Here is an 18,061-nt window from a genome sequence, read left to right as displayed (position 1 = left end):
CTACGAATCTATGAATTTCAGTTATGTGTTTTTCACATCTCATGAACACACAAAAAATTTCATGGGAAAGTGTTTCACATCTCTCTCACCAGTCAGAGGAGATTCTACCTCTTGTTGCCCTGTAATATCTGCTCATCTTAACTGATCAAACACCAAGGGCATAAATGTTAATTACCACAGAGGAGAAAGGAGTCAGTTGTTGCACGTTTCTCCATTTTTACAAGCTCTTCAATGCCATTACCCCTACTTGATTGATCTTCAGTCCTCTGCCTGAGGAGGAACTGAAGTCTCCTCTGTTTTGACATACCCAGATAATGAGGAATTCCAGGCATAGCGTTACTCAGCTCATACTAGCAGTTTCCTGTCAAAGACAGCACTGTTTTAAAACAGTGACAATCATTTAACACTCAATACATGGTACAGTAGCACAACTGTAAAGTATGATTGTTTGACTGGAAAATGTGAACGCGATTCAATTACAGCCACCTTGGAATGGTCTGGACAAAAACGAGAGCATAGACTACTTCCTAAAAACAGTGAAGCTCTGCTGAAGGAAAAAAGTAAACAGCTGGTTTTAAAATAGCCTTTCTCCTGAGCACAAAAGCACACTGACTGTCCTTATCAGGGAGGAGTAGCAAAGCCTGCCTCCCAGCTCCTACAAAGAAGCACATGGAATCGGAGACGCAGCTTAACCAACAAGCATAAATTCAGGTCAGAAAAAGCAGGAGGCTGCAAGACTTGCTGTAACATGCCTGCTTGCCCATTCAGACTTCCCATGCCTAATGCATGCTTAAGACAACACAAGGTTATTTAGAAACGTACACACAGACAAAATACCTCTCTCTCCTCTCTTCCCACCAGGTCCCAGTAACTTGTCTACAGCATCCCTACAGATAAATCCACAAGGTTTTGGAATCTGTGACTTCTTCATAGGTCATTAATTCTTTATACTCATAAGTTTTATTTAAAGAAAAAACAACAACAACTACTTACTAGCATTTGCCTCTTAGGGGTCTAAACCAACAAAAATTAGACCATTAACCTCTCAGGGGGCTAAGAACTTTCAGATGTAAAAAAGACGCTGCAGCACAAAGTCCAAGAACAAATGGAGGGAACATTCACCTTGCTATCAGCTGCTTCCCTTCCACTCCAATGACATTTCCTTCTCTCATTCTCCAGAATGACCCCTCAGAACATTTTACGCACTGAACTCATAGAATTGTGTGACCATTCCATATTTTTGTATCTTCTCTAGCACAAAATAAATTACACCGAGTAGCAGAATGAAAACATTTTCCAAAGCTTCCAGGGAAAGTTGTATTTATGCAAACTGAAGCCCTTGCTGGCCACCAGCAAGTGTATATTTCAGGACTGTTTCAGCAAATGCCTATCATTTGACCTGGGTATTCTGAAGATTTCAAAATGAGTCATTCACAAAGAGTTTAGCTCATTTTATTTGCTAGATAATGTTGTCTCTTTCTCCACTTAACTGCTGCATATTGGTCAGTCATTGGAATAGGTTGCCCAGAGAGGTGGCAGAGTCACCATCCCTGGAGACACTCAAGAAACATGTGGCGATGGAAACTGGGGACATGGCTGAATGGCCACGGTAGTCTGGAGAGTTGGACTCAATGATCTTGGAGGTCTTTTCCAAACTAAACAATTCTATGTTTCTATGAGTCTATTTTTATTTAAACAAATCACTGCCTTCACCCCTCTCTCTCCATCAAATGCAACCCAGCCTTGTTCCAGGCACAGAAGAAAGAGGACTGATGTCCCTCTTTAGCAGCACACAGCTGGTGAGGTAGCCAATAAAACCAAAAGCCTGCTCTAGAGACAAGGTGGACTTTCATTTTCAAAACAATGAATAAGTTAACAAAGGATTTCCAGTTAGACAATTTAGTGTTCCTGTATCACTGTGCCATTGCTTATAGTTTATCAGAAAATATTACACATGGACATTTCTGGTGCAATGACAGCAGGTCACATCACAGCCACATCACTCTCACAAGCAGCTAGTCTCTCCAGGCGGAAACTAAACCATGGGTTCTGACACTGGTTTTAGCAGGATACAGAGTAGGATGTCTAAGGGATACTCATTTCTCTAGACAAGGAAATCAATCCTGTCTCATGATTTGCAGAGGATCCCAAAAAGCACTTGGCATAGTTGTGCTGAAGGCTGGAGGAGATGACAAGGAATTACATGACTCAAACATTTTTTGTTTCCTTTCACTACTGTTTAGCCCTAGGAAGATGAAAATAAGTTTAAAACTTCCTTGTTTGGAGTCCTTCAATTCAGTAACTGCCCTTTTCTCCAGAAGTGGATTACCACATAACCAGAATAACTTTTCTTTGTCATTTTCCTCAATCACTTAGCCGTGATCTATGGGCCCTCCCTCCAAAGTCCACATCAAAAAAGAAAAAAGAAAGCCTCAGTGATGCAAAACTAAGCACAGCAGAAACCAGCCCATAAGGAAAGTTTATAAATGCTGTGATAACACAGATTAAAAAACAACTGACAGAAAAGAGATGTCACAGCTCTGGTGCTGTATAACAGTACCTTCAATAACTAAATTATCTGTTCTTCTCTGGCTAGGCTGCATTTGGGCATACTGCTGTCTAGATGAAGAAAGTATGCAAACTGTTATCTCTATTACGTGTCATCTTATTGTTCAGCCCAGAAAGAAAGTCAGCAAATTAACTGCTGTGCAAATTAAACTGCTTATCAACCTCAGATTTGGTTTGCTGGGTTAACAGACAGCGAAGAGATTTAAATTGCTGCTGCCACAGGATATGCACCTTGCAGGCAGAGAGAGATACGAGAGGACAGAATCAAAAACTCCCATCAATAACCTATTTGCAGACTGGTCAGAACAGGAGATTTGGGTGACCTAGTTATGTGGTTCTTTCTCCCCTCTTTGACAGAAAAAAAATCAAACCCAACAAAGCTAAACAAAAAACCCTATGCCTTATTGTTCAAGCTATAAAAGATGAAACACAGAGTAAACTTAGCAATACTGAGCTACCATAGCATGAACCAACTGCCCATGCCAGGGAGAAGTTGTTTCTATTATGGATGCTTGATGAACAGAGATTACAGAGTTCTGAAGATGCTCTGTGTTTACTCAGTTGGCCACTGAAATGGATAATTAGTTTTTATTAGCCATAATACAGCCACTAAGCATTTTGAAAACTTCATGCCAAAACATATCAGAACACATACCTGTCACCATGCCACTGAGCTGAAAACAAGTATCACACAATAAAATGCCAAAGGAAGTGAACAGACAATAAATCTTGAGATGGGAAAAAACAGTGCCAATGCCAAAATGCTGCTGCCTTCACTGCTGGAGCATAAAAGAACAGCAATTATATCTAAACCCTTCTGATGTTTCCTCATTAAAGAACAAATTCTGTCCAACACTTAGGCTCAGATTGCCTTAATGGAAATCAGAACTGTCACCTTATATGAAAAAAGGGGAATTTGCAAGTCCCATGCATAACTAATTCAATAAAAGAAAGCTGCAAGAGCTTCAGTCAAGCAGAGGACACAATGATGTCTTTCAAAACTGAGTTTGAAAAGAGCCATACCTTTTCCAGAGTATTTCCTAAAGCAGAGAGATGTTAGTGCCCTGAAGTTTGTCTCTAGGCTCTCCTTTTATGTATTTTTAAAGCCTGCAGTAGTTGGCAGCCACCAAGGTACAGCATCTGACCGGGTTCGGTGCGTCTCAGGGCGGTCTCCCTCTGCACCAAGGCGCTGCACCTCCTCCCAGGATGGCAAGTTTAGCCCAGTTTAACCACCTCTAAGACCCTTTAAATGCACTCAATACTTGCTCCCGACGAAGAGGTTTCAGGAGGGCTTGGTTTGCCAAAGGCAGTTTGCGAACACGTTGAGGTTCGGCGGCCTCTCGGGAGCGGGGGCAGTGAGGGAAGTTGGGGTTTTTACCCCATCGCAAATTCAGAGACGCGTCCCTCCGCATCCCGCTGACACCCGGGGCCGTGCCCGTGTGCGGGGCGAGGACTGGGCGCTTAGGACAGGCTCGCCAGCCGCGGGGACGGCGAGCGGCGGCGGACAACCCCTAGGCAGCTTCGCCCGGCGCTATCCCCCGTTCCGGAGGTTGAACCCTGGACAAGGCGGCCCCGTGCCCCGCTCCTCTCCCTCCATCCTGCCGCTCGCCTCCACTCACCGCCACCGAGCCCGAGGAGGAGGCGACGAATACGCGGATCACCATCTTCAGATCATGAGCCGCCCCGCCGCGGCGGCGACGGGACCGGACGGGACGGGGCAGCGAAGATGCGGAGACGCCGCTCGCACGCACAGGACAGGGACAGGAACGGGGCCCGGGACAAGGCCACCCGGCTCCACTCCGCTGCCGTCCTTCTGAGGGCGGCCGGCACCCGCAGCAGCTTCTTTGCCTGCGGCAGCCCCGCTCGGGCGCGCCGGGACCGGCTCCTGGCTGACAGGAGATAGCGGCGAGAGGCGGGAAAGGTGGGGGCGGCGCGCAGGGGCCGACGGGCGCTGTAGTTCTCCGCGGGCGGGCAGCAGCGGAGCTATCGGCGGCGTTCCACCGGCAGAGCCGGGCTACGGGCAGCCTTCCTGCGCCAAACTGCCACGGCCCCTGCGCCCGGGGCCGCCAAGTGCCACCCTTCGCATTTGAGACGCCAAAAGGTCGTTTGTGCCACCCTCCAGGTGCGCCGCCCACAGGTCAAGCTGGCCTCAGGGCAAGACGAACAACCAGCGCGCTGACATCCGTAGAGACACAGAATCATTGGGAAAGACCTCTTAAGACCATCGAGTCCGACCATTATCTAACTCTGCCAAGTCTGGTGATAAACTATGTCCCCCAGCACCACATCTCTGCGTCTTTTAAGCTACTCCAGGGATGGGGATTCAGGCACCTCCCTGGGAAGCCTCTTGGCAGTGTGTTTCAGGGATAAGTTTCTTCTAACATCCAGCCTAAAGCTCCCCTGCTGCCTTTTCCTCTTGTCTTGTCAATTTTTGCTAGGGAGAAGAGACCACCTCACCCTAACCTCCTTGCTGTAGGAAGCAACAAGATCTCCCCTCAGCCTTCTTTCCTCCAGCCTAGACAGTCCCAGTTTCCTCAGTTGCTCCTTAGAAGCCTTGTGCTCCAGACCCTTCACCACCTTCATGGCCTTCCCTGGACACACGCCAGCAACTCAGTGTCTTTCTTGTAAGTGAGGGGCACAAGACTGAACACAGTACTCAAGATGTGACCTCACCAGGGCTGAGTACAGGAATACTGTTCTTTCCCTGGTCCTGCTTGTCACACTATTCCTGATCCATCTCATCCACCATTGGGCTGCTCCTCCCTGGCAGCTCAGCCTGCCAGGCCAATGCCAGCACTTCTGCCATCATCTCTGCCCTGCTCAACCTGATCCCAGCTTTGCTGGCTGCCATTTACAACAGTGAAGGAGTGGAAACTTGTGCAGTTCTGGCTAGGCCACGCTGGCATGTTCCTGTCAGGCAGGTAAAAGGGACAAGCAAGGGAGATCAGCCACTGGACAAGAAGGTTCTTCTACACTGTTCATCTCAAAGGAGTCAAATAGTGTTATTTTCACTCCCTGGTACAGATGTACAGTTCTCAATATTGTCAGCTGTGGAACAGATGTTTTAATCAACAGGATAAGCAGATCACCCCAAGTAACCCCTCATCAGCCAACTCATCTGCGAGTGACGGAAGGGGACTCCTATGGCCCTCATCAGCTTTTGGGTCTGTGAAGATGCAGCCTGTCTTTATTTAAAGGCTCAGAACCATAGCTGGCAGCTTTATACATGTTACTAGAGTTGTAACCTTCATCCTCTTACTTCCCTGAGTGCAGCCAGATGGTTGCTCCTCCCTTCTGATTAAACTCTCCCTTCCCACCGTTTTGCCCCCATGGTGAAGTGTGTAGCGTCAGCCTCCTTCACATATTTGCATTGCCACTGCCCTCAGTGAATTGCCACTGCTCACATTAAAAGCAGACCTCAACTCATTGCCAAATATGTCCTGAAAGCATTCCTTACGTTCTAATATTAGTTACTGCTTTCCTGCAGGTCTCATGAAAGCTACCTGTCAGGAGCCTTAAAAATGAACCAGGACGCACAGTGCTCATTTTGAGCTTGATTTATAGCTTGTTATTGGGAGGCTTTGTGCAGACTTCATTGTCCTCATGGAGTGGATCTCAATATCAGCAACATAAACTCCAATCCTGTCATGAAAATTCAGGTACCAATCTTGTGAAGATTTATAACTGCTCATTACTTCACTTTTATGAGAGTGCTTGTGGAAAAGAACAAACTTCATCGGAGCAATCCTAGGTACAAAGGTTAAGATTTTCTGGCTGCAGTGCTCCTGCCTTCATTTCCTGCTATGGGAACCACAAAACTGTGACTAGCACATGTTTACTGGTTAATGGCTGCTCAAAGACCAGCAAAAGGAGCAAAAGAAACAAACCTTTTTTTTTTTTTTTAATGTTGGTTTGTAAGGTTAACTCCAAGCAACTTTCAAAAACTCTGTGTTGTGTGATATGACACTGATCCTGCAATAGAGACATCATCACAGACAGACCAGGAGGCTTTGTGTCTGCATCCAACTACCTGACAATGAATGCAGCAACTCAATAAGAGTGTCCTTCTAAACACCCTTTGGAACTGACTTTGAACTATCTCAAGCTTTATTTCAATGATTATTTTTTTTTTATTCACAATTTTATAAGCAACTTTATAATAAATTGGGCTAAAAATCTTGCACTTATAACTTCTCTGTATCAACTCTGATGCAGCATGGACAGTAGGCATCCAGATAGCTTTTTCATTTCTCTCTTTTACTTGTGCTTCCATACACACAAAGGAGGTAGTTCTGTCACAGAAATAATCCAGAACAGTAAGGGAAGAAGTAATATTACACTGAGAGGTTGAAGATTTCAAAGCTTGTAGAGTGGCCTCTCACTTGACATGGCTCCTAAGAGGAGAACTATTACTCTGTGGAGGGTAAAATCTGTCAGTCATGGCCATATGACACTTTGCACTTTCAGGTGGTCTATAGGTTAAGATTGGCTATTATCCTCCATCCTGCAGCAGCTGCTGGGACATTTCCTGAGACCTTGAACATTTAACTCCACTTCTGTTGTACACAGCTAGAGGTTTGAAGGCCAAATGGGACATTTAGTTAGGTAAAAGCAATGTAATAAATTAAAAACATAATTAAAATGATTTATGAGCAGCTTTTGATGTTTACAGGAGGCACGGAACCACTGCATTGCAAGACTGGAGTTGAAAAGGTGAATTTATGGGAGGCAGGGGTTAGTTACTGCAGATTTCACAGTAAGAATGATTCATTGTTAGGCTAGATCTTCATGGAAGATTAAACAGAACTTTACTGCTGCTAAGGTAACAAAGAATACACAAAACCAAGCCTTGCAATTATGTGGAAACAGAAGTACAAATGTACAAACTTGGACAAAGAAGAATCTGATTATGATAAAAGATTATTTGTATAGCAAGATGCACCAAGCACAGGAGAAAAAAAAATGAAGAAATTGAATATTATGTTCAGGACTGAAAAAGTGGTTAAGATGGCTTCATCTCTCACCTGAAAGGACCAGTCTGTCTGAGGCATATCTAGTGGGTAGTCATAAGTTATTTCTCTGGGTTCTGTGGAAAGTTGCTACAAGTAATAGATGCATATAGACTCTGCAACAATCCATATAATCAAAATTTCTAAAGGGGTCTTTAGTACTTTTTACAAAATCAGAAAGTATCTAAGCCTGTTGAAAATTACTATTTTGGAATGTCATTGAAAGCTCTGACAGCACTGAGCAATCTTCTTTAGTAGAAATGTACCTGTTCGTGCTAGAAACCTGTAAAAGAAGATAAATGGAAGAGAAAACAGAATTCTCCAGCTTCAGCAGAGCTACAGAGAGTATCATCAGCTGATCTCACACTGCAGATCCAAGAGAAAGTAGACAACTTCAAGGCTCTAAAACATACAAAATGGCCAAAGCAATGTGATGTAAGTACAGGATTGTTCTACTTCTTGAGTAACAGCATGCAGTACTTTGGCTAGACACAGCTTGAAAGCCCATGAGATAATGCTCTTTGGAACCTGATTCTCCACATATGCCCTAGAAGCCACTGTGTTTTTAAGGTATTCATTTAAGCACAGAAGGAACCTCCAGGGTACACTCTCTCAGTGGTACATTAATGCCTGGAGTTGTGACTTGTGCATACTGTGAGGATTCCTCTATTTACACAACAGGTCAGGCAGCATTTAGTCACAAACCTTGCTTCAGAGGTTCTGTAAATCACACCAAATTATCCCCAAAACAAACTCAGGACTCTGCATTCTGGAACCTTGACTGTGGCCAGAGGTTTGCCTTCAGAGCATGTCACAGCTTTCCCTGCAGCCATATTTTAGAGCTATCCCAGGATGAACCTTTTTTTCTTTTTACTTCAATTATTCTTAAACTATTACAAAGCACAGGTGTTAAAGCAGGCTTTAGGGAAGAGGCAGAGCTGGAACAATTTTAAGAAAGGATTTGATGCCTGCACTCACAAATTTGTGCCATGTTGAGGAAAACAGAAAGTTATGGCTGGTTTTGATCATAGAATGGTTTTAGTATCAGGTATTTTATAACTGACAGAAAACCAAAAGACAAGCAAAAACCCACAGAGAGCTGAGAAAACCTTGCTCGTGTCATTTAAATCTAAATATATGTAGATAATTTCAAAGCTATGTAAGAATTCAATCTCCTTAGCTGCTGCCCTTTAGTTGAAGTCACAATCTGCTGCCTTTTGGTTGAAGCATAACTTGTTGTTAATATCCGTGGCTGCTTTGATTCACTCCATGAATTCCTGAAATTAAGGACCTTTGAAAAGAAAAACACTTTCCTGTGAAATTCCATCGGATGTAGCTCAGACAAGAACTGAACCTGGAGGTAAAAACATCTTTCATGCTCTGTGTTAAATCATTCATCATTTCTTACACTTACAGCTATGTTGTGTAAGAAGTGCTAGAGTTCATTTTCTACTCATGTCTTTAAAGATCCCACCACTGCTGAAGCCAGCGGCTCTGAGGAGCAGGAGTCCAGGCAGGTTCCAGTCAGTGCTCAACCTTCTACCTCAGCCTTTCTTTCAACCCCAGATACTGCAAACAGATCCGGTTCAATGATGTCAACCCCCCACAAATCTCATTTCCCCATCTGCAGTCCCAATGAAACTTCAATTAGTGAGCACTCGAGATGTAAAGTGCACTCAGGGAGGACTGCTAGAGTATTCCTTGCATTCCTGCCAGCCCTTTTCTGGAGGACCTTCTGCCAAGACCTCAGAAAAACAATCTACCAACACATTCATTCTGGCCTGTTCCCAGATGGTTTACCATATCTGTGCGGTTCCACTCTGACAAGGCACTTGAGAAGGTTCTTTTCTTGCAGGATCAGGAGAAGTGAGTCAGCAACAATATTTATGTGTGCAAGGACAAAGGGCGAGTAATCTTGTGGTGAATAAGAAGCAGCTGGGCACACAAATGCTGGCAACTTTGCTGAAGTGCATGCACCAAATAAGCTAAGAATAGTTATTATAAACTTAAGAGGGGTTTAGGTGCTTCACAGAACAGAGAGGGGGAAAGCTGATGTAGATCTGAGAATCAAGTTTACACATGCATTTCATTTTGAGTGTGGGTTCAAGCTTACAAGTGAAGGCCACATTCACTCTGTGGGTACACAAGTTTTGAGGTTATCTTTAGGAACCAGTTGAGAAGAGTCTTTAGCCCACACTGATCCACAGCTCAGAGCCAATGTCCTCATGTGCAAAGTAAGTGGCTCTGGCTTGCTGTGCTGGCCTCAGCCCTGGGGCAGGTGTATCTTGTGTTTCTGGAGATGATGCAGAGGGCAGAGCCCTTTCCCACAGACAGCATGCCTAAATGAAGTGAATTTAGCTCCCTAAAAGTAGCACAGAAGGCTTCAGCAAACCTACTGGCATCCTTCTAGACCAGGAGAGTGCTGCCCTGGCAGCATCACAGGCTTCATGGGTAGGGGCCAAGGAGAATGAAAGGGTGGGGGAAGCATATGGGTCCTACTTCCCAAACTGGAGAGGGGAGCCAGAGCTGATGGTATCAGGGATAAGGCAGAAAAAGTGGCAGTGGTGATTAGAGATGTGCTGCAGACAGGTTGTATTTACCTACTTGGGAGCTGCTTGCAATTTCATGAGCTAGTCTCAAGAGGGACTGCCTGAAGAAGCAGGAGAGATGTGGATTCAGAGCAGGAAGACATTGGATGGAACCAGCTGCCTGGCCTGGCACCACCAGGTCAGTGTATATACAACCTGTGCAATTTATACTCTGAGCAAAGGGGCACTTAGGAGATAATGCAAGCCTGGATAAACATCAGCTAAATAAATGAGAAATCATACACTATCTCAAGTGATAGGTAGAAAAACGATTGCTCTTCTAGCATCATCTTGCATCATCTTACTAGGCTCAACCTGGGCTGTTTTGTGTTAAGCAGGGATCTGCCTGTTAAAGCAGATACACTTTTTGTATTCCTTGGTAAAGTAACTGCAAAATTTGCTAACATTTGTTTGTTCCTTTCAGATTTATAGCCTAAAACTTCACAGAAACACAGAATGGTAGGGGTTGGAAGTGACCTCAAAAGATCACCTAGTCCAACCCTCTGCCACAGGAGGATCACCTGGAGTAGGTCACACAGGAATGCATGCAGGCAGGTTTTGAAAGTCTTTAGAGAAGGAGACTCCAGAGCCTCTCTAGGGATCCTGTTCCAGTGCTCTGTCACCCGCACAGTGAAAAGTTTTACCTTATGCTTACATGAAACCTCCTCTGCCCCAGCTTGCACCCTGTCATTGGTCAGCACTGAGCAGAGCCTGGCTGTGTCCTCCCAACACTCATCCTTCTATTTATCATAGAATCATAGAATGTCTCAGATTGGAAGGAATCTCAGAGATCATCTACTCCAACCTCCCTGCCTGGGGCAGGAATGCCTCTCAACTAGACTTGGTTGCTTGAGGTCTCATCTAGCCTGGCACTGAACACACCCTGGTTGGAAGCAATATGCCCAGGGAAGAGGCAATACCCACAGGGAGGAGGCATTTATTACATGCTGCATTTCTGTGTCCTGTTTTTTGCACCACATTTTCTCAGATCAGATCTTCAGTGCAGCTGTTCTTCTACCTCAGTGCTATCTGAGAATCATTTTCTACTGCCATAAAGTCCTGGGGAGGTAGTGGTTGGGAAGTAATATTTTCCATAGAGAACTAATTAACTTATAACTGTTGTTCGGCTCTAAAATGTAAAGTGGTGAAAATGCTAAGTGGCATTTTTAACACTTCCCAAAGTTAGTTATGAAGCTCATCACTGTTACCCCTGGTCACATTTGACCTTACCACCTCTTCTTTGCAGAAAAAAATGGCATTCATTGCATGCCTTTTTATCCTTTGAGAGAACTGCCAGTTGACACAAGTGTGCATTACTTTTGTCAGCCAAGGCACAGCTTAAGACAGCTTCCAGACTATTCAGAGCATGACTTGGGCAGTAACAACAACAACAACAACAAAAAACAACCAAAACTTAATTCATCCCATTTAAAAACATATAACTGGAAAATGGTTGGTGGAAGACACACAACTGCTCTTCATCACAAAAGCTGTACAACAAGCATGGCAAGCCAAATGAGAAGTTATGAGAGGTTAGCAAAACTAATCTTGCTGCAAGAACTATTCTGTGCCTGATCCATCAAAATCATCTTCTCACAAAACACTCTTTCTGTTCCACTCAGCAACAGACATATCATCCAACCAGCAGGGCCATGTCTGCTGTTGTACTAAGGGCATGGCACGAGGAAGCATGTCAAAGCTGCTATTGATTTCTTGCTAAATGGGCCAAACTAGAATTACTTTCAGAACAGCAGACATAAAATAACTAATGAAAGTATGGACAGGCTAAGTCCAACAGCAATAGCTCTTGCTCTCAGGTGCTTTTGAGGATGGATTCAAGTGCAGAATATCACTCTTGGCTATGTAAATTGTTAAAGATTGGACTAAAATTTAAAAGGAAAAATAATTAAGGAGGTTTAAAAGAGCCATGCATGCAAACATGCCTATTTTAGACAGCATACCTGTCTCAGTCATAAACTATGTCAGCCCTGAACTGGTCAGGACAAGCTGTTCTTAGATAAATCCTGAAAAGGAAACTACAGGTTTTTTAAACCCTGTTGTTCGAATGCATCATCTCCTTACTTGTATAAAGAAAGTTGCCTTTTGACCACAAATAGACAAATATCACCCCATGGTTATTTTAGAGCCTAAGCAGGTAAAATCTGTGGAGCTCACTCTATTTTCTACACATAAAAATAAGCTCTATTTAAAATAACAGGAGATAACTTGGACTCTGGGGGTTGTTTTTTATTTAATGTTGATGACCACAGTTTAGGTGAGTCTGAGAAATATTAAGCTCAGTACAATGGATACTTTGGTATCATGACTGGATGCAGTATTACTTAATGGAATCAATAATAGGACATACAACATCTGAAGGGGACCTGCAGGAAGGCTGGGGAAGAACTGTTTAGAAGGGCTTGTGATAGGATGAAGGGAAATGGTTTTAAGCTGGAGGAGGGGAGATTTAAGTTGGACATGAGAGAGAAGTTCTTTACAATGACAGTGGTGAAATACTGGATCAGTATTGCCCAGGGATGTGGTTGAAGCCCTATCCCTGAAGACATTTAAGATCAGGCTTGACTTGGCCCTGGGCAGCCTGATCAAGTTGGAAGTGTCCCTGCTCACTGCAAGATGACAAGATGACCTTTGAGAGTCCCAGCCCAAAGCAATCTGTAACTCTGTAACCCTTTCTCAGATATTTTCAACTATGGAATAGCTGCACTGCAAACTAGCGTGAGGGGTTTCTGAGATCACTTGCATCATCAGTGGGTCAGAAACTAGCAAGGGGACAGCAAAGACCTCATGGAAGACTTCACAGAAAGCAAAGATACTGTTTCATACAGCCACAGAGACAGTTAAGCCTCTTCATTTCGATTCATTTGCCTGTCTCCCCATGTAATCACTACAGCCCATTGCTGCAGTGCTCCGAGTGAGACAAGCAGAGACTACCTGAGTGAAGCAGGTAGCAAAATGGACGCAGATTCAGGCTGTGAGAGTGTGGGTATCAGCATGAGCTCAAAGAGCAGACTTCTTTTTAAGGTATGACTGGTGAGGACCTTATAAACCTTTCATATCATGACTCACTGGCAAGACACTGGCCTACAGGACAAGAAACTTGGCTTAGTTCTGAGTGTTGAAGCTGGTCTAGTGTGCAGTAGGTATCACAGGATCACAGAATGTTAAGGGTTGGAAGTGACCTCTGGAGATCTTCAAGTCCCCCTACCAGAGCAGGACCATAGAACCTAGCTCAGGTTGCACAAGAATGCATCCAGACAGGTCTTGAAAGTCTGCAGAGAAGGAGACTCCACAACCTCTCTGGGCAGCCTCTTCCAGTGCTCCATGACCTTTGCAATAAAGTTCTTCCTCATGCTGAAGTGGAGCTTCCTGTGCTGCAGTTCATGTCCATTGCCCCTTATCTTCTTTAAAGCAATTTCTGAGAGGATCAGTCTCTCTTTCAATATTTATTTCAGGATTTCTGCATTTTGTCTCTCACTTGGGATGTGACCTTTAAGCATGACAAGTAGCAGGTAACAGTTGTGGTTTTCATACCTACAGGCAAGAGACATCTTGATCATATTCAGCTTTAGCTGTGGCATCTTCACACTCCATGTTGCCATCGCTTCCAAGCCTGGATTTGTCTCGCCTGCTTATCTGAAATCTGCAGCTAGATGTTGAACCAAAGAGACTGATTTGTATAGGACTTGGATTGTAATAAAGATGAGAGTTAAAGATGTAGTTTCTCTCATAGGCTGAAATTCATGGATGAAGAATAAACCCCTCAGGGATTCAAAGCAAATTTCTTGTAAGGCTGATCAAAACCAGCACCATGAACTTCCCCAGAACCCAAGGGCTATTTATACCTCTCGGTACAAGTTGCAACACTAACAAATAAATAAAACCAAGTGAACTGAGTTATATTTCTGCCATGTTTGGAGCTCCCTGACTTCCAGCAGAGAGAGGAATCATCAGTGAGGCACATCCTTTTTGTTCGTCACATGGAAATGCATGTGTTGCTCTAATATGGGAAACGAAAGGCTGCTCCCACATGGGTTCAGTGCACGCAGAGCTGATTCTCACACAGAAGCAGCTCTCTTATCTACAAAATAATAGTATGGACTTTTTCAATTGGAATTGCACCTGCCTACATAATGTATTTTGTGATATCTGCATTCTTTGGGAATTTAGGACACCAGAGGAGAAAAGAAAAGAAACAAACAAACAAAAAAATCTTAATCTCAGCTCCCCACCCTCTGGTTCCTTCTCTGACCTTGAACATTTTTGCAGCATCGATTTGTAGCATTTCCTAAAATATGAGTTCTTTTCTAAGGGTCTTGCTGTCCTCATTTTCTTCTTTTTTTAATTAAACTCTTTCATGTTTATTTATTTTAATGAGAAAAAAATAAGAAGGAACAAAAAAAGGATGAGTTTGTTTTAGTTATAATGAATGATTCATGGCTCCTGCAGATCATCTAGGGACGCCATTCATAGTTAATGATTTAAATGCAGTAATAAACCATGAAACATTCCAAAGTCAACAGTGATGCCTCTGAAGGGAGATCTGTGACAGAAATTGCTGAGAGAGAGCATCAGAAACTTTCTCCTGTAAATACATACTCCAAATAGAGATTTCTCTCTTTGTTTTTAACATTCTGCAGGTATCATATATATGCAGTTGCAGGTCAATATTCTAACAAGATGGCAGTTAGTCTGCAGTTTAATTCAGTGTGTTTCTTTCTTCATTTACATTTTTTGCTCATTTTTAGCCTGCAGTGATTATTTGTGTGGAAAGAAATTGTCTTAGAAGTCTATATTTAGCCTGATATATCGGATTAGACATGTAAGCCAATCATGCAATGAGGTTAATTTTAAATCCTGTGGATATTATACCACTCTTATTCAGTTTTCTCTGCACTGGCACCTTTCGTGTTTGAGATCATGTCACACACTTAATTCCGTTGTCAAATGTAATTTCCCACCAAAAGGAGAAGCAGCAATGCCCTTAAAATAGGCATTTTTTGGAAGTTATCTGGAGACAAACCCTGCGCAGAGTTCTGGGTTTGTTTTTTTTTAAGCTGATGATCTGAGGACTGCCATTGTGTTTAAAAATATGCAAAGAATTAATAGAAAAGTCACCAAAAAAAAAAAAAAGGCAGAAATTTGTGGTTGTTCTCCCTTCCCTACCACAAACAATAGTCACCAATTCTTACTTCATAGTCACTCACCAATACTGGTAGAGCTGAGTGCTGTATTTATTACATGTAGCCAATGCTAAGACCAGTTAATACTATTTGTGTTAATACTATATCAGTGAATACTATTTCTGTGATTTCTGTGATATTTTTACATCCTACAGTTGCCTTAACTGCTTTCTTCCACCTCAGGTTTTCCTCTCCCCCTCTCAGAAATAAAAAAAAGTCAAAGATTCACGATTTTTTTCTTTTAAATACTGTTGCTGTTTCCTTGGCAGTGACTGTCTAGGGATGACTATCACATTCATCATCCCCATCAAATCTATTTATATCTATTGGTTAAAATTCAGCTTGTGATCACTGAGCTGCAGATGGAGCTCCCTGAACAGCAAAAGCACTCCACGCTTCCGTGCCAGGAACAGTTGGAGCCACAGTGGAGAGGGGACTGAGAAGATGTCATTAGTGCCTTTATCCCTTCGACCTCAGAGAAGTGTCAAAAAGAGGTGAAGACTGTTGTCTCACCTGTGTTACTAGCATCAGGGGTTTCAGCAGGCTCAAGAGGCAGCAGAGGGATTTTTGGTTGTTTTTTTTTTTGCAAGGCAACATGAATGTTGCAAGTAATTAAAGTGAGTAGATGAGATTGTCAGTCTTCCAATGAACTACTAACAACATACTAAAAAGATGTCTTTTTCAGATATGGAAATTGCAGGGTAGGAGTTCTCTTTAAAATATGTTTTTCCAGCAGAATTTACTAAACAAGAGGACAAGGCAGTTCCATGCTAACAATAAATGCTGGATGATATGCTATAGGAATAGTCTTGTTTCCTAGGGTGTGGCCTCACCTGAATGTTTCCTTGTGAACGTAAACAAACACTCTTTCACTGTGAGGGTGACAAAACGCTGGAATGGGCTGCCCAGAGAGGTTGTGGAGTCTCCTTCATGGAGACATTCTAAACCTGCCTAGACATAGAATCATAGAATCAACCAGGTTGGAAGAGACCTCCAAGATCAGCCAGTCCAACCTAGCACCCAGCCCTGTCCAATCAACTAGACCATAGCACTAAGTGCCTCATCCAGGCTTTTCTTCAACACCTCCAGGGACAGCAACACCACCACCTCCCTGGGCAGCCCATTCCAAAGCCAATCACTCTCTCTGTGAAGAATTTCCTCCTAACATCCAGCCTGTACTTCCCCCAGCACAACTTGAGACTGTGTCCCCTTGTTCTGGTGCTGTTTGCCTGGGAGAAGAGACCAACCCCACCTGGCTACAACCTCCCTTCAAGTAGCTGTAGGCAGCAATGAGGTCAACCCTGAGCCTCCTCTTCTCCAGGCTGCACACCCCCAGCTCCTTCAGCCTCTCCTCACAAGGCTGTGTTCCAGGCCCCTCACCAGCTTTGTCACTCTTCTCTGGACATGTTCCAGTATCTCAGAATGTTCCTGTGTGACCTGCTGTAGGTGATCCTGCCCTGGCAGGGAGGTTGGACTAGATGATCTTTTGAGGTCACTTCCAACCCTTAATGTTCTGTGATTCTGGGATTTCTTAAGTGCATGAACAGGAGCTGAAGAAAGGTTTTAGAAAAAAAAGAATCATAGAATAGTTTAGGTTACAAAAGACCTGAAAGATCATCTAGTTCCAAGTCCCCAGCCATGGGCAAGGACACCTCTACTAGACCAGGCTGCTCAAGGCCTTGACCAGGTTGCTCCAGGTCTTGACCAGACAATCAAAAAGTATATTCTCCCCCAAGGCTATGATCCATGCAGGAGGCTCCTCATCCCCCTGCAGGGCTCCAGATGGACATCAGGGTGTCTCCTCATGGAATGCTGCAGAATTAGGCTAAACCGAACATATTTAATATGATCTTGGGCAGCTAAGCTGCTTATCACTCTGTGACAGATAATACATTATACAGCTGAGTGGCTAATAGATTAAACAGAGAAAGGCTGACGGCAGGGCAGTTGCTTCGGATTATATTCCTCCCACTAGGAATGACACTGTGAGCTTGGGAGGAGCAGGAAAGAGTCTCAGCTTCCTGTTTTTTCCAGAAATCCTGCTTAAATACATGTGTAAAATGAATACTGTCTTGTATATGCAAAAATACCCCAAATTTGAGCAACTCTAAAAGTCATCACATTTTATATATCTTGGTGTGAATGGATCTTAACAAGGAATAAGGAATTTGTGATTGGATCTAAGACCAACTCTATCCTGGGCTGCATCAAAAGAAGTGTGCCCTGCAGGACTAGGGAGGAGAGTCTCACCTTCTGCTCTGCTCTAATGAGACCCCACCTGGAATACCACATCCAGTTCTAGACACTGAAATGCTGGAGCAGGTCCAGAGAAAGAGACAGAGATGATCAGAGGGCTGGAGCACCTCCACTGTGAGAGTCAAGGCTGTTCAGCCTAGAGAAAAGAGAAGAGGAGACCTTATAGTGGCCTCCCAGTGCCTAAAGGAGTCGCATGGAAAAGATGAGGGTTAGTGGGTGCAAAGCACTCCTGGGAAGATTCCAATTAGACACAAGAGAAACCTTTTTCACAAGAACAATCAGCCACTGGAATCATCTCCCCAGGGAACTGGTGGAGTTTCCATTAGTGGCCACATTTAAGGTTCAGCTAGACAAGGGTGCAGGGCCACCTTATCTAGGGCATGCAGAAAAGAGCAACCAGATGACGATCCTTGAGGTCCCTTTCAACCTGCTATTCTCT

General features: G+C 43.7%; 1 protein-coding gene across 1 annotated transcript in view; it reads right to left on the bottom strand.

Moving 5' to 3' along the window:
• The window catches only part of SH3BGRL2 (SH3 domain binding glutamate rich protein like 2), a 48,799-nt gene extending 43,648 nt beyond the window's left edge, over positions 1-5,151 (bottom strand). The window contains exons 1-2 of the mRNA XM_064164050.1: positions 5,026-5,151; positions 4,188-4,646 (exon numbers count right to left, since the gene is read on the bottom strand). Of these exons, the coding sequence (XP_064020120.1) occupies positions 4,188-4,646; positions 5,026-5,151 (585 nt within the window). The remainder of the gene's footprint in view (positions 1-4,187; positions 4,647-5,025) is intronic.
• Positions 5,152-18,061: the final 12,910 nt, after the last annotated feature.

This window comes from Pogoniulus pusillus, chromosome 25, assembly GCF_015220805.1.
Source record: "Pogoniulus pusillus isolate bPogPus1 chromosome 25, bPogPus1.pri, whole genome shotgun sequence".
Lineage (NCBI taxonomy): Eukaryota > Metazoa > Chordata > Aves > Piciformes > Lybiidae > Pogoniulus > Pogoniulus pusillus.
This window is presented reverse-complemented; position numbering and strand designations above follow the sequence as displayed.